General features: G+C 41.8%; 1 protein-coding gene across 1 annotated transcript in view; it reads left to right on the top strand.

Moving 5' to 3' along the window:
• The window catches only part of CDK5RAP2 (CDK5 regulatory subunit associated protein 2), a 172,469-nt gene that overhangs the window by 89,847 nt on the left and 66,903 nt on the right, over window positions 1-15,719 (top strand). The window contains exons 14-18 of the mRNA XM_011989520.1: window positions 1,505-1,635; window positions 3,152-3,261; window positions 5,376-5,513; window positions 12,670-12,765; window positions 14,717-14,889. Of these exons, the coding sequence (XP_011844910.1) occupies window positions 1,505-1,635; window positions 3,152-3,261; window positions 5,376-5,513; window positions 12,670-12,765; window positions 14,717-14,889 (648 nt within the window). The remainder of the gene's footprint in view (window positions 1-1,504; window positions 1,636-3,151; window positions 3,262-5,375; window positions 5,514-12,669; window positions 12,766-14,716; window positions 14,890-15,719) is intronic.

The raw sequence follows: 15,719 nt of genomic DNA on the forward strand, positions 1-15,719 counted from the left end.
GAAAAATCTGATGAAAGCTTATAGGCCCTCTTCCTATTCATTCATTTTTTGCAGATAATTTCATGGCATTGATGGACCTTTTTAGGGAACCATAGGTGCTGGATGGAGAGTGATAGATCTCCTAGTATCTAAAAAAGAAGTCTGTCTGATTTGTTAATGTGTTTCAGTAGTCTTAAAAATGTTCATATACTTTGACCCAGTAATTGCATTGCTGGGAATCTTTCTTAAGAAAACAACCTGGATGTCAAACAAGGCTTTAACCACAGAGATGCACAGTGAAGCATTATTTATGCTATTCAGATGTCAGCTGGGGTCTCCATGTTCTTCTGAGAGCTGGATTTAAGTGGTTCCGATCTCTGCCAATTGCACATCAGTAGGAGTCCAAAGCCGTTCCTATGGATCCACACTGTCCAGTTCAGTAGCCACTAGCCATGTGGCTGTTCACATTTAAACTTACTGTAAATTTAATAAAATGAAACATTTAGTTCCTTGGTACATTAGCCACATTTTAAATGCTCAGTAGGCACCTGTAGCTAGTGGCTACTGTAGTTGACAGTGAAGGTATAGAATATTTCCATCACTGGAGAAAGTTCTGTTGGACAGGGCTCCCCAAGATTAATGCAGATTCTGGGAGGTGTGCATTTTCTTGGCCTCCTCTGGGTTTTGGGCTTCTAGTCCATGCAAGCTCTCTGTACAGCTTAACACTACGTCTCCTCTCCCAGAATAAAAATCCACTCATACTATGCATTTCTGAGTGGTTAATTCATCACAGTGGAGTTTTGTTGGCCCCTAATAGATTAGTCCTTTTCTCCCTCTTATTGTTGACTCACTATTCCTTTATTTTTTTCTCTTCCCACCTGTCCCCTACCCTTACTTCCAATATGACTCTTTTGAGGAGCGCAGCAGGAGTCCTCTGTCTCCCTTTCTTCTGAAGCCTGGGTGTCCAAGTGACACCCAGGCCCTGGGGAGCCTCTCTTTCTATACCCAACCCTCTCAGGGCATTGTTCAGAACAGAGACACGTTCTGGACTGGAGAATTACATTATTTTCACCTAGTTATGCCTATAGCAAAAATTTGCAAATGACCCAAGTATCCACTAATAGGGGATGAGTTAAAGTAAGTGGTAGGACATTCACCTAGTTTAATATTATATGGTCATTAAAAATGATGTTTGCAAATAATTGCTAAAAATATAGGGAATTATGAAGTGAGGAATGCATATCAGCATTGTATGTCTAGTATTATTTCAGCCATGTAAATTACTCATAGGGGAAAAGATTGGAAGGAAATACAGTCTGCCGTGTGTTAGTTGGTAGTAGGAGCGTGGTAATTTTTGTTTTCTTTATACTGTTGTATTTAAAATCTTCTATAGTGAACCTGTATTTACTTTTATAACCAGAAAAAAACACAAATGACATAAAAATCACAGGAACGCTTTCTGGGCTTTGCATCTAAAAGTACAAATAGGTCTGTTTTAAAACTTTTGGTGTCTTGTTTTACCAAGTATCAACAACCTGCAGGCTGAGTTAAACAACATTTTTGCCCTGCGGAAGCAACTGGAGCGGGATGTGCTTTCATATCAGAATTTGCGGAAGACCTTGGAGGAGCAGATCAGCGAAATTCGGAGGCGGGAAGGTACACACTTTATTCTATGTGCTTCTTTTTGGTTTTTCCACTTGGAGGGCATGAACTGAACTTCACCAGAGTCCTAAATATTTGTTAAGGGATGAAGCATACACAGGGTTTCGTCTGGAGATCCTTTTTGTGGTGACCATGCTGATGTTAGCCTTCCTAGTAGAAGAGCCCAGGAAGTTGTACTAAATTCTGCCGAACGTCAGGTGCAGGATTGCTTCCTCGCTGCCTCTGCTGTTTTCTGCATCGTTTGATACTTCTAGTTCCAAATATCCCTGGGCACTTGCAATCCCCTTTTCTGGGGGATTACAGCCCTCACTGTCCAAAACATCTGAGTACTGCCTACCACAGCACCTACTGCAGAGAGCCCAAGACCATACACACATATGGGTGAGACGCTGTTTTAGGTTGAAGCACTGTTTTTAGTGCTGTATATGCATTAAAGGAGGGCTACAACATGAGGGTCCTGTGGGACATATGTTTTCTGTGTTCCTCACAGTAATATTAAGATTTGACCCTCTCCCCTGGTAGAACTTGAGCCCTTCAAAGTTCGGGTTGGTATCTGATTCCCTTCTGTATCTCTAGCCTGGTGCCTGACACATATGGTAAAAATTGATAATAACAGTGGTAGGTTTGACATCTCTTGAGCATCTGCTATGTACGAGGCACAGTGCTAGGCACCTGACTTTCCACCTGTGACCCTCACAGTCATCTCATTAGATATAGTAGGTATTACGTTCATATTACAGATGAAGAAACCAAGGCTCAGCTGAGGGTTGATGTGCCCAGATTTGAGCCAAGGCATCTTCCTTTAAGTTTAGCTCTTTCTAGTATTCTGTGCCGTATTTTAGTTGTATCAACTCTTACACGTGTGTGTTAAATGAGATACTGTTTGTGGATATGCCTTGCTCAGTACACATATACACACATCTTCCCCCCGCCTCCTGCTTCTCCCCTTCCTATTACAATTGACCTTTGCTGCAGAGGAAGCAGATCCTTACATCGGTGACCAGAGATTCTTCTGTCTTAGCACTAGCAGGCACTTTCTGCACTTAGTATGCTGGTTTCCCGTGAGGGTTCTGGGGCCCGTAAAAAAAGTAGATCAGACACTTTTATCTCCCTTGAGTTCTGCCCTTGTGGGTCACATCTAATTTTTCTGCATTTTCCCCTAAACAGAATCAGTCCCTCATTTAAACTGAAATCACCATTTTCTTGTGCCATTCAGAATGGTCTCCAGGCACAATACTTGATATGCAAATTATAATTCACAGTTGGCCACAGTGAAAACCTACAGCCTAAGATGAAACCATACATTGAAATATCAGCCTGTTGAGAAAGGGAAAATTACTTTTACGCCAAAGGTAGTGCCTTAGGCCCCCTCTGTGTACTATGCTCCCTTCCGCCCCACCTCCCCCATTCACTTTGCTTTGGATGGATTGCACTGGGATCAGTCTTGGGAGGACCTGTTTCTGATATTCCTTTTCTCTTCCCCCTCCCCACCTTTTGTTTTTTTGGGCAGAAGAATCATTTTCATTTTATAGTGATCAAACATCTTATCTAAGTATTTGCCTTGAAGAAAACAATCGGTTTCAAGTGGAACATTTTTCTCAAGAAGAACTTAAGAAAAAGGTATTGACCTATTAACTTTTAGTGCATTTCTTTTTGTTAGATTGTTTGTTGTATCTTGGGTTCCTGATGAAGGTTAAGATTCTGAAGGCCCCTCTCCTTCCTTCCTGTCCCCTCTGCCTTGTTGTGTGTGCCCCTCCTGTGTCCATTACCTGGAGTACCTTCCCTTGTGTCTGATAAACTCCCCAGGCCTAAGAACCCAGCCAGGCTTGATCTCGTTGAGGAAAAGGTCTCTGGCCCCTCCGTTTAGAGTTAGCCACTTTTCCTTCAGGCTGTTCCCCTCTTTTTTTTGTACCTAATCCAAATCGATGTCCTTCTCTTACTGATCTGTAATTATGTGGCTATTTGTCTATATTTCCTTGCTAGGTTGTGAACATCTTAAACTTAGTGATTATGTCTTACTTATTTCTGATTTCCCGTTGCCTGGCACACATATAGGAGCTCATAATGGATACATTTTGAATGAATAACATTCCAGGTTTGATCGATACATCTTTTTTTAAACTGGAAAGGTTCTTCAATGTGTTGAACAGTGGCCTGGTTAGAGTGGTTTAGTGTTTCAAGGTTCTGAAAAACATTGTTAGGAATAGGAGGTTTGAGACTGTTTGGTTTATTGTAAAATTATCATGTATGTGTGACTGAGATTCAGTTTCTGTCTTGGAATAATTTACATTCTGATAGAAGAGATAGGCATGTAAACAAGTAATTGCAACGTGAGGTGCAAAGTTGCTGTATGGGCAGCTGTACAAGGTATAGAAATAGCAGAGGAGAGGTTAATTGCCTGTATGGGAGATGGCGGGGTGAGCTTACTTGATCAGGGGAAGCTTCTCAACAGAAGTGAGACTTGAAGTGGGTTTTGAAGGACAAATTCAGAGTTTGCCCAGGTCTCCACTTTCTCAGCAGAGAAAGAGAAAACAGCCTGTGTAAGGCACAGAACAAAGAAATAGCAAGGAGAATAAAATTTTGGGTATTTTGGGAGGAATAGGGCAAGGAGTATCGAGGCAGCTGCTGGTTTTTAAAGATGAAGAAAATAGAGATGATAATAGCTGCTGCTAGTGCCTACTGGGGCTGTGGTAAGGCCAGGAGGTAGTTCACTTGGTTGGCACTTAGTAAATTCAGAATGTCTTGTTCTTCCTACTAGAACCTCCTTGAGGATTAGATCCAATTTTTGTTCCTATTTTGATGTATTGGATGTCTACTATGTGTACTCAGGGTGCGAATTTCCATGTTATTTGAAGAGCTAATAATCGCTTCCATCAAGAAGCCTCGGAAAATTACTGGCCGTTGGGATTTGAAGCCTGCAGGAAACCAAGGTGGTGTCTGCTCGGTTCCTTATGTGTCTGGCCTCGCAAGACCCAGGCCCAGCTCTGCCTGTGTAGAGGCAGCTGCTCTTTCCCATATGGTTAGGCACTTTGGCCATTGTTCTGTCTCATTTAGCTCTCTAGACACCCCAGCTGTGGGACTTTGGGCAGTTAAATTTCTTTGTATTTCATGTCCTCATTGTAAAATGGAGATAGACACACTAGCCTGTTCACCTCCTCAGGATTTTTGCAAGGAGTGATTGACTAAAGCTTGTAGGAGTGTTTTACTAGCCGTAAATTGCTTCATAATTGACAACTGTTAATATTACTGGCATTGCCAGATAGGTGTGCAGAGGAGGAGGTCACTAGTGAAAAGTAAGACTCTGATACAGTTTCAGAAACTTTAGCCTTGGGAGACTTTTCCTCCAGAGGACCTCAAGTGCAGGAGAGAGATAGTATTAGCTGTCACTGACTGAACACTTAGACTGTGCCAGGGACTTCAGTGCACTGTGACCACAATCCTGTTCAGTTTTCATAGTAACTCTATAGATGAGGAAACTGGGACTTCGATTGTGCAGTTTGCCCAGGATCTTTTTGCCTTGAAGTGATGGCTCTGGGATTAGAATACTGGTATGTCAGATGTTAAAGCCAGTGTTTTTGTCACTGTGCGCAGGGTATCCTGAGGGCTAGAATCAGCCTGATTCCCCATAACCGTGGTGCCAAAGAGTCGCTTAATAGGGCTGTCTGGGGCTGTGGCCCCGGGAAGCTGAAGTCTCTTGTTGGGTGGACAGCCCTGTCCTTGTTCTTACCTCCTAGGTCAGTGACCTCATACAGCTAGTGAAGGAGCTGTATACAGACAACCAGCATCTGAAGAAAACCATTTTTGATCTCTCCTGCATGGGTTTCCAGGGAAATGGGTTTCCAGATAGACTTGTGTCTACAGAACAAACAGAGGTAAGAAACATTTTTGTTGTCATGTGCTGATTACAAAAATATAACAACTGGCTTGGTATGGTGGCTCACGCCTGTAATCCCGGCACGTTGGGAGGCTGAGGTGGGAGGATCACTTGGGCCCAGGAGGTTGAGGCTGCAGTGAGCTGTGATTACACCAGTGCACTCCAGCCTGGGGGATAGAGCGAGACCCTGTCTCAAAAAAAAAAAAACTCATCAAAACCATATATTCATATGTATGTATGTATACAAACCATATATTTATGTATATGTATGTATGTATAACAACCTGAAAGGTTTTTCAAGACTGCATCTGTTCCTGGGGAGATCTCTAACTGAAATTCCCTTTGTTGTGAACTGGTTATTGAGAGTCCCGCTAGGCTGTCAGGTCTGCTCGCAGGCTTCCTCAGGTTCGAGTCATGTCTCCATGGACACATTCGATATACTGTGATGCTTTGACTCTGGTCCAGCCCTGGGACCTGTGCTGCAGATGGCACACATCTGATGAGTGATGTGGTCTCAGAGGGATCTGGAGAGTTTCCAAACCACCCAGATAATTTGAATAGTGTGGATGCGGCCTTAATGAATACATTAACATTGAAAAACTGACATACACACAACCCACCCGGGAAAAGAGGAAAGAAGTCTTATTCACCTTGATGACTTCTGGGCCTCAGTGCTGATCTTGGTGATTTGTTGGCTCTGATTTTCTCTGTTTGGGACCCGGGCTGCACAATGGGAGGACCCTGAAGTTGTGATGTTGTTTCCCTCTTCATTCCCTATCTTGGCCTGACTCTCCCGTAGGAAGCACCTTGCTTCATGTGCGTGTTAGCGTTGTTTCGGAAGACCAGAACTGCTCTCCCATAAAGTGCAGTAGTAGGGCCTTTATGTACTTGGGTCCCTCGTGTATGAAACTGGAATCTTCCTGGTTGGGGTTGTCTTCTGCTCTACCTGGAGTGCCAGGTAGATGGAGAACTCACATTCATTGCAACATCATTTCTTGGGAAAGATTTGTCAGCCTTAAGCTGTCTCCTCCTGCCTTCAAAGTGGGAAATGCTCAAAGGTATTTATGCTGCACTCTGGCCATCTTCTTTCTTTGTGAGAGGGAACGTTATTGATCTTAGCCTCCAGGACTCTAGATAATTTTGAAAACTAAGAATATCTGTGATCCATTTAGGGAGAAACAAGTCTGATTTGCTTCCTCCGAGGCAGCGTTCTTCACCAACTTCATTTGAGACACAAATGGTGTGTTTTGTTTGTTCATTTGCCCTTTAAAACAAAAGTCTGTTAAATGTCCCATTATGTCCTTTGGAGAAAATGGCTTTTTCCTTTTCCCACCCTAAGATCTTAATATCAGCCGACTCAGATTTGTTGAGTCTTATCATATTGTACTTCGATTTGATGTTCCCCATGAATAGCCTTGTTCTTTATAGCATAGCTCCCCATTATCCCCCAGAATGGGATGGGAAAGGTGATGTGCCCACTGGAATCTTAGCTGAGGGAGTAGATGGAGTTACGGTGAGGGTGAGATGGGAAAGAGCAGAGCCTGCGGTTCTCTGGGAGTACGTGTGGTTCTCCTTTGATGAGAAACAAATCAGAAACGAACCAGAAATGCGTATATTGTCCACAGCATTTCCCGAGCAGCATGACTTGCAAAGTGGGATCTGGGTATGATTCCTGTTCTCTAGTAGCCTATAAAGGTTGGGGGAAAAGGTGGGGGGAAAGCAAGTATATTTTTATTTTTAAAATTCAGTATTTTTTCTCCAATATTTAATTAACCCATAGCATTACCCCAACATTTGGAAAACAGAGAGAATAAATTACCCCTATTTCTGTCACTTTAAAACAAGCACACAGTTAATTAACATTTGGAAGTGTTCCTTCTGTTATTTGTGTGTATGAACATGTATATGCACATACCTCTGCTGGAATGCAGCTTTGTCTTCTGTTCTTGCTAATTGCTATTATGTCATAGCATCTCATCCCATCTTATGAATGTGCTGAAACTTAACTGCCTCACTGCTGTTGGACATGTAGGTTATTTCTAGTGATTTGCCATTTTTAATTCTCTAATAAATGTCTTTGGACACAAATCTTTTTCTGTGTTTAGGTTTTTCTTTTCCTTAGAGTTGATTCCCAGATATGTGTCATTAGTAGGTCAAAGGACAGATATAAATGTGCAATAGGCATGTAATTTATTTTCATTTATTTATTTATTCTCCCCCGCCCCCCAACAACTTTTAATTTGTAAAAGGCTATAAGTAGTTTGAAGGCTCTAATAGAGTTTGTCAGATTTCTTTTTAAGATGCTGGCTCTGGTGTAGAACCTCACCAGCTGGGTACCATGGTGCTCAGTTCCTGCCTGCTGGTAGTTCACATAGACACCACCAAACAAAACACCAAGAGCAGGTATCCTGTTGTTGCTGTGTACATTTAAAAAAATATGAGGTTGCACCTATTTTCTCATATTTATTTGCTGGTTATTCATGTATTATAGGATAATTAGGTTGAAAATTGATACAGGGGAGTGATTTCAGCAGAGTGTAGTCAGGATGGTGAGCATAGAAAGCCAGGAACTGTATAACTTGTGGACCTGCCTTCTGAGTGCAGGCTATGTGTAAAGAAAGCATGTGGCATGGGTCCTGGCACACTGCAAAGGCTCGAAAGCGTTAGTTACTATTATTATTTACTTATATTGTCATTATTAAGAATGGTTAGAAAACTAACTTTTTTTTTGACGTAGAGAGGAAACCTGGACAAAGGGGCATAATGTAATTGAACTCAAATATTTGTAGGGCTGTCATGTTGACAAGAAATAGACCTTAGTGACTCTAAAGGACAGAAATGGTTCTCAGAAGTAGAAGGTGCTTGTTAAATATTCTGCTAATAGTAACAATAAAACCTGGTTTGTCAGAGCAGATTTAATTTCATTAAAAGGAGGAGCTTTCTAACAATTTGACTTCATATGTTATTATGAGTTTTACATGATTTATAAAGCCCTTGGCACAGTTCTGGCATGTGGTAGGCACTCAGTAAAACAGCTATTTTAATTTTTTTTTTTGGTGAGTTAGTGGCAGAGATGGGACTATAACCCTTTTCTGACTCCGTTTAGAGTTGTTTAGCAACACCATAGGGCAGTGCTTCTGAAGTTTAATGTGCACGTAAATTTCCTGCGAGTCTTGTTAAAATGCAGATACTTGTCCAGTAAGCCTAGCATGGGGCCCGAGAGTCTGTATTTCTAACAAATTCGGGTGATGATGCTTCTGCTGCCCTAAGGAATACCCTTTGAGTAGCAAGACCAGAGGTAATCCTGAAGACGACTTGTTTCTAGATCTCGTTTTGAAAAAAGTCATTATTCATTTATTTGTTCAGCAGCGTTATTGAGCATCAGGCATTGATATTAAAACTATGAACACATACATGTCCCCGCCCTGTCTAGGATGTAATCTAGAGAAGCAGAGGGGCAGTTGCGGCAGAGTGTGGTGAGGGCTCTGATGCAGTGAATGCAGAGTCTCAAGGGAGTTGTAGACAGGTGCTCAGCCCTCACTTTGGGGATTAAGGGAAGTTCTTCCTGGAGGAGGAAGGGGAGCTGCCAAGAGGATGAAGAAAGAATAGCTCAAGAGGCAGGGGGAGAGGCAGTAGAGTGCAGAGCAACAGCATGGGGTTTCAAGGAGGGAGTGTTTCATAGTGTGGAGCACTCTGAGAAGACAAGAAAGAAAAAAGTACTGAGAACTTCCTGTGAGTCCCATGACCGGTTTCATTAGAGTGAAGGGGACAGAAGCCAGCTTGCAGGGCAAAGAGAAGTGATGAGAAGTCAGGAAATGAGGATAGAGCCAGTTGACACTTGGAGGTTTGGAGGTTGCTTCTTTAGTGGCGGTAGGCCTGGAAGCTGAGCCAGGTATAGTGACTCAGTTCTTTCTGACATCTTAGTTCTATGTCTTTGAAAATGGGTAAGTAGCATGTAGCATGAAGTACATTTCTCTATGTCCATAACATTTAATTTCTTGACCATTCCTGGAAACTGAGAGTTTACTTTTAATTTTGACCAGGTCAGCAGAGGTAAAGAAAAATGAAAGTGAATTTTTACTTCACTGTATCAAGTATTGGCATGGTTATGGTTCTGGAAATGCAGAATAACTTTGATGCTTTTCATATTTCAACTTGGAATGACGTGTTCACGATACTTTCTTTGCTCCTCTAAACTTAGGGGAAACTCTTCTCAGATCCGCAGGAGTCAGGGAGGAGCTTCTCTCTGCCTCCTTCCTAACCCCATGTGGATTTCATCTCTCGTTAATAAACAAGGTCTTTGGGGACCTTTCCTGGGCAGTAAAAGCCACATTGCAGAAGGTGAGAATAGACCCCTTGCAGAAGCCTGGAGAGAGGCAGAGAACACTCAGTGACCAGAGCTGTTGGGGAATCAGAGAGAGACTTTTGTTGTTGTTTTGAGACAGAGTCTCACCCTGTTACCCAGGCTGGAGTACAGTGGTGCTATCTCAGCTCACTGCAAGCTAAGCTCCGCCTCCCAGGTTCACACCATTCTCCTACCTCAGCCTCCCGGGTAGCTGGGATTACAGTCGTCTGCCACCACACCTGGCTAATTTTTTTTTTATTTTTAGTAGAGATGGGGTTTCACAATGTTAGCCAGGATAGTCTCGATCTCCTGACCTCGTGATCTGCCCGCCTCGGCCTCCCAAAGTGCTGGGATTACAGGCGTGAGCCTCCACACCCGGCCGTGTTTTGTTTTGTTTTAAAGATGGGAAAGACTTTCTTCTAATATTTTATTATGAAAAAATTCAGACACAGCAAAGTGAAAAGAATTTTACAGTGAATACCCATATACTCACCACTTAGGTTCTATGCACGTTTCCCACCTGCCCATCATCACTCTGTCTCATCTTTCTGATAAATTTTAATTGAAGCTGCAAACATCAGTATACTTCCCCCTAAGTACTTTAGTGTGCATATCTTCAATAAATGCTTATAGTTAAATGAACTATAGAAATTGTAAGCCTGTGTTCACTAAGTTTTACAAGTGTATGTGCCTGTGTAAGGCAAACCCCTATCAAGAGCCTGCATGTCCTCTGTTGTCCAAACCCAATCCCACCCCAGCTGCTCTTCTGATTTTGTCCCACTATGGATTAATTTTGCCTAGACCTTCATATAAGTGGAGTCCTACAGTATATTCTCTTTTGTATATATTCTTTTACTCAGCATTATGTTTTTGAGATTCATCTATGTTGTTAGTGCATCAAGTTTGTTCCTTTTTATTGCCAAGTAGTATTCCATTGCATGAATGGATTACGTTGTTTATTCATTCTGCTATTAATGAACACTTGGGTAAAAGGTGATATGAGCATTCATGTACAATTCTTTGTTGGGGCATACTTTTTTTTTTTTTAAACTTAATGAGTACCTACGAGTAGAATTCCTGAGTCATAGGGTTATTAGTTTTATAAGAAATGCCAATGCTTTGTCCAAACCTTTTATATTCCCACTAATGAGTTTGATAGTTCCAGTTAGTCTTTATCACGGTGAGAATGTTACGGTAATGAGGGAAGAAACCAAAAGAGAAAGAGGGTTCCTTACCCATATTTATAAACTTTTATACCTCAGTAGGTATATTTACGCATGTCTAGTCTGTTTTGTGCTTGATAGGATAGTGGGATATGGTTTTTGATCATCACTTCTGTTTGATCCTGATTGCAGATTTAGATACGGTTAGATTGAATGTGTTCTGACCCTGGGAAGTTTCTATAAAAACTGAACTCAGTTGCCTTTGTTTTGTTTTTCTTCCAAAACAATGTTTTTCTTCTGAAAGGAAAATCAGAGAGTTGGACTGGAGAGCTATGGGGATAATTGACTAAATGTAGGGATTCAGAAATAAAACTTGAACTAGAACCGTAGGTATCTCACATGTACAACACACCCAACAAATGACCCAGTAGTCCGTGGTTTCAGCACCTTCGGTGTAGACTATTTTGTTTTGTTTTTGTTTTCGAGACAGGGTCTTACTCTGTTGCCCAGGCTGGAGTGCAGTGGTGTGATCACGGCTCACTGCAGCCTCAACCTCCCTGGGCTCAGGTGATCCTTCTGCCTCAGTCTCCTGGGACTACAGGCATGTGCCACCACACCCGGAGAATTTTTGTACTTTTTGTAGAGACAAGTGTCTCACTCTGTTGTCCTGACTGGTCTTGAACTGCTAGGCTCAAGCAATCTGCCTGCCTAGGGCTCCCAAAGTGCTAAGATTACAGGTGTGAGCCACTGCACCTGGCCAGACTCTTTTATTGGTGAGATAAGGTTTGGTATAATTTTGACATAGCTTCGATTAGTTCCTTACCCGGGAGTGGTTGGCCACCTTTTCTCTCATTTTTAATTTGGTTAATTCAGGTGCCCCATGAATAGAATTTTTGCTTTTCCGGAGAGCTGAGAACTGGCTTTCTTGAGAACTTTGTACCATCCATTTTGTAGCACTCAGAAGCTTTGGGATTTACACTTCTTTGAAGCATTAGGGATTTATGCAGTCTTTATAAATAACTGTCCTTCATTTCCAAAAGCATAAAGTTATCGTCAGGCAAGCGTGATACTCTTCTCATTAGAGATGAAGACTTTTTGTCAGCAAAATGACAGTGTTGCCAGGACTGCCCATCTCAGAGGTGTGACAGTCGAACAAGAAGAGGTTTATGCCTTGTGCTAAATAGGAGAAATGATGCATAAATTGGGCACACCATAAATTTCATTTATTACTTTCTTGCTATTTGATATTTTCAATTCCATCAATAGCTGTTTTCCAAAATCTTGTTACTTTTATATAATCTGAAAGTGAATTTAGCAAAGGCAGGAGTGGCAGTGGCATACAGCATATTTAATTTACGGCAGCTAAGGAAGGGCCATGCAAGGGCAAGGGGAAATGTCTTTAGTTGTTTTCTTGGGGAATTTGTCCTTAAATTATGCTTGATTCAGGCAGCTGGTATGATTCGCCACAACTAGCAACTCTAACTTTGGTTAATTTTTATTTCATGGCTTTGGCATTTGTTTGTTCCTCTTTTTTGTTTGCCTTTTGTTTTGCATTAAAAAAAAAAGACATCACTGACTTATTCATACATATTCATGCTGCACACTTTTTTGGGTTGCATTTTCACATCATTCCATGCTCCATGTAGCTTATGGCTAGCAAGGAGGATGAGGACACGATCAAAATTGGAGAGGATGACGAGAATAACTTCCTGAGTGACCAGCATTTGCAGCAGAGTAATGAGGTAGGAACCTTGCAGTTAACTCCTTATTTCATCTATTCCACTCTATGTCCAAACCAGTCTTCGAGTCTGGAATGAGTCCAGTGAGTTTTCTGTTCATTCTGCCTATATCGTGTACCTTTCATGTGCCAGTGGAAAGCAAAGACTAGGTCTCTTCCCTCTTAGAAGTTAAAAACTGGGTGACAGAGCCAGTCGTGAAACATGAAAACAAGTGTATACTTGCAAATAAAAATGGACTTGTTATAGTAGAATAGCAGGCATTGGATGTTTGACCTGGACAAATCTTCAGTGAGCTAATCCAACGCATTTTATGAATTAGGAACTGAAGTCTTCGAGGAGTGATGATTTATTTGGGGCAGAGAGTGAATCAGTGATAGAGTTGGGGTAAGAACCCTTGTTTCTGGACTGTGTGAACTACCATATCATTTGGTTGAGGCGTAAAGACCTACTGATGGAACTTAGCTCCCCTTCCTAGGGGCACTCTGCAGTCTCCTCATCTGGAACCCACATTACTGTCATTTGGGCATTGTGAGAATCTGACCCCCGTCCACATAGAGCACTCTTCCAATCACATTGATACTGAACATTTGGAGCAAGCAGTCTCCAACCCTCTAATTCATAAAATGTGTGGGAGACTCCAAGCAGTCTCCAAAGTTGAAAGAACCCTAGAGACTGGGATGTGGTGGGGGTACGATGCTACAGATTTGGCATTTTTGGCCTTCAGGGTGTTCAAGTTTGTGGAGTCACAAAGGGAAGATCTTCAAATATAGATAGTTTTAGAAAGCAAAGTAATTAAAAGTGCAACCAGATGAACCTCATTCGAAGTCTTAGCTTTGGCACTACTATCTCTGTGACCTTGGTTAATTAGTGTTTAACCTCTAAGCCTGAGTTTCCTCATCAATGAGGATAGTAATACTTCCTTTTAGGATTGTGATATTTAAATAGAAAGGCATGTAATAAGTGCTCAGTAAATAATAATTATTGTTTTTATTATTCTGTATGTTTCCTTCTTTGGAGGTTGCTTATTAGTTGGATTTAATAACTAGATTGGTGGCCAAGAAGACACTATAAATAACAACTCATTTGTGTAGGTCTTGTCTTCCATTTAAAAATCTTAATCATTTCACCAGTGTGGAGAGATGGGGGTGATGGCTAGTGTGTATATCACCAGCAGTAATGAAGTCAAGAGGAATTATTTATAGACTGGTAGAAGAAATTTACAGCTTTGGATAGGGGAGAAAGAATGCTAATTGCAGCACCTCAAAGACATGCCCAGTACAGGCTTTAACTAGATGCATCTTTGGTACCACTCCTCTGGGACCCTCAGTGACCCAAGAAGGTGGATCCGTAAATAACATCTCCATGGGAATTAGGAACTCTCTACCTTCCTAATGAGAAAGATCAAAGCCATGTTAAATTGTATGTGTCTGTAAAGAGTAAGTCAGCTTTCTGATACATAATAAGGAGGATACATTGCAAGAAGAATATAATAAGCACTCAAATCATTGTTAATGACATGGGTTCCCTACTCTTCTTAGAAAGAACTTTCAAGGAGTGGGCCATAGGGGTGGGAGAATGCATTTCCAGTGTGCACCTGTAGTGAGTAAGACAAGTAACCTGAGGTGGTCTCATTTCATTCTCCTAAGAACCGCGGGAGGTACCATTACTACCCCCATTTTATAGGTGAGGAAACTGAGGGTGAGGAAAAGTGATGTAAACATCTCTATCCTCTTTCTAGAACATCTCCCTGCATTAAAGTGAGTATGTGCGCACCTGCGTGCCTGTGTCTCTCTCTCTTCCTCCTTCTCCTCCCCTTTCCTTTTCTGTTTCTCTCTGGCTCAGTGTGTCTGGCTTATTTGCACTTACTCACTTACCCTGCATCTCCATCCTCTCTCCACACACCCGCTTCCCTTACTCCTTATTCTATTATTTGACCAAATACTTTTATTTGCAGATTATGAAAGACCTTTCCAAAGGAGGCTGCAAAAATGGATACTTACGGCACACGGAACCTAAGATTTTAGAATCCGATGGGGCCCACGCACCTGGCTGCCTAGAAGAAGGCGTGTTCATAAACCTGCTTGCCCCTTTGTTCAATGAGAAGGCCACGTTGTTACTGGAATCCAGGTAGACATGAGGCCCAGACATTCCTTTGTTTCTCTAGTTCTAGGGGAGAACAAACTCATTTTGCTAAATGGGTTTAGATGATGGTGCTGTGTAATTTACCTGAGAGAGCTCCTGAAATGGCTTGGAAGGAATCTTGCCAGTCATGCAATTAAGTAATTAGGCTGCATGCTAGTGGCTGTGAGGGGACGTCAGCAAAGCCTCATGTAAGCCCATTATAAAGAGGAGAAAGGAAGCTTTCTTTGAGAATTATTCCTGGGAGGCCCAGAAAGGGCTGCCTTGCTGTCAGCGAGAGGAATCAGCCCTACTGAAATCTCTCCCAGTTTCGACAACAGCTTAAAAAATATCATTGTAGTTGTGATTCTGCTGTTTTTGTTGAGCTTGAATTAAAGTTCTCTTCTCATTGTATCTGTTGGGAGCCATTCCTATGTGAAGAGATACTACAGGTTGTTTTCGTTAAAACAAAAAAGGAGAAATATTCCGTACATTTGTGTTTTTTCAATTAATCCTTTGGGAGTAATTTTTCCCCCTTTCATGTTCTTCCTAGTCCATCCATAACAGCTGCTTGGGCTTTGGAACCAAAAAGAGCTGTCTTTTTATCTCTCATTGCCTCAGTTTATCTGATTACTTCTTAGGGTTGCTGTGGGGAGTAAGAAAAAAAACAAGAAAAATGGCTGGCATGTGGTGTGGTGCGTGTTCAATAACAGTTTTCAGTTCTCCTCCCGAATAGGTAGAGAAATGGAGCAGTAATGATTGCCCATGACTCTTGACAAGAGCCAGGAACACTAATATTTCTTGTATCATTGATGGACTAAGCCTTATGGGCGTTTCTT

Source organism: Mandrillus leucophaeus, unplaced genomic scaffold, assembly GCF_000951045.1.
Source record: "Mandrillus leucophaeus isolate KB7577 unplaced genomic scaffold, Mleu.le_1.0 Scaffold354, whole genome shotgun sequence".
Lineage (NCBI taxonomy): Eukaryota > Metazoa > Chordata > Mammalia > Primates > Cercopithecidae > Mandrillus > Mandrillus leucophaeus.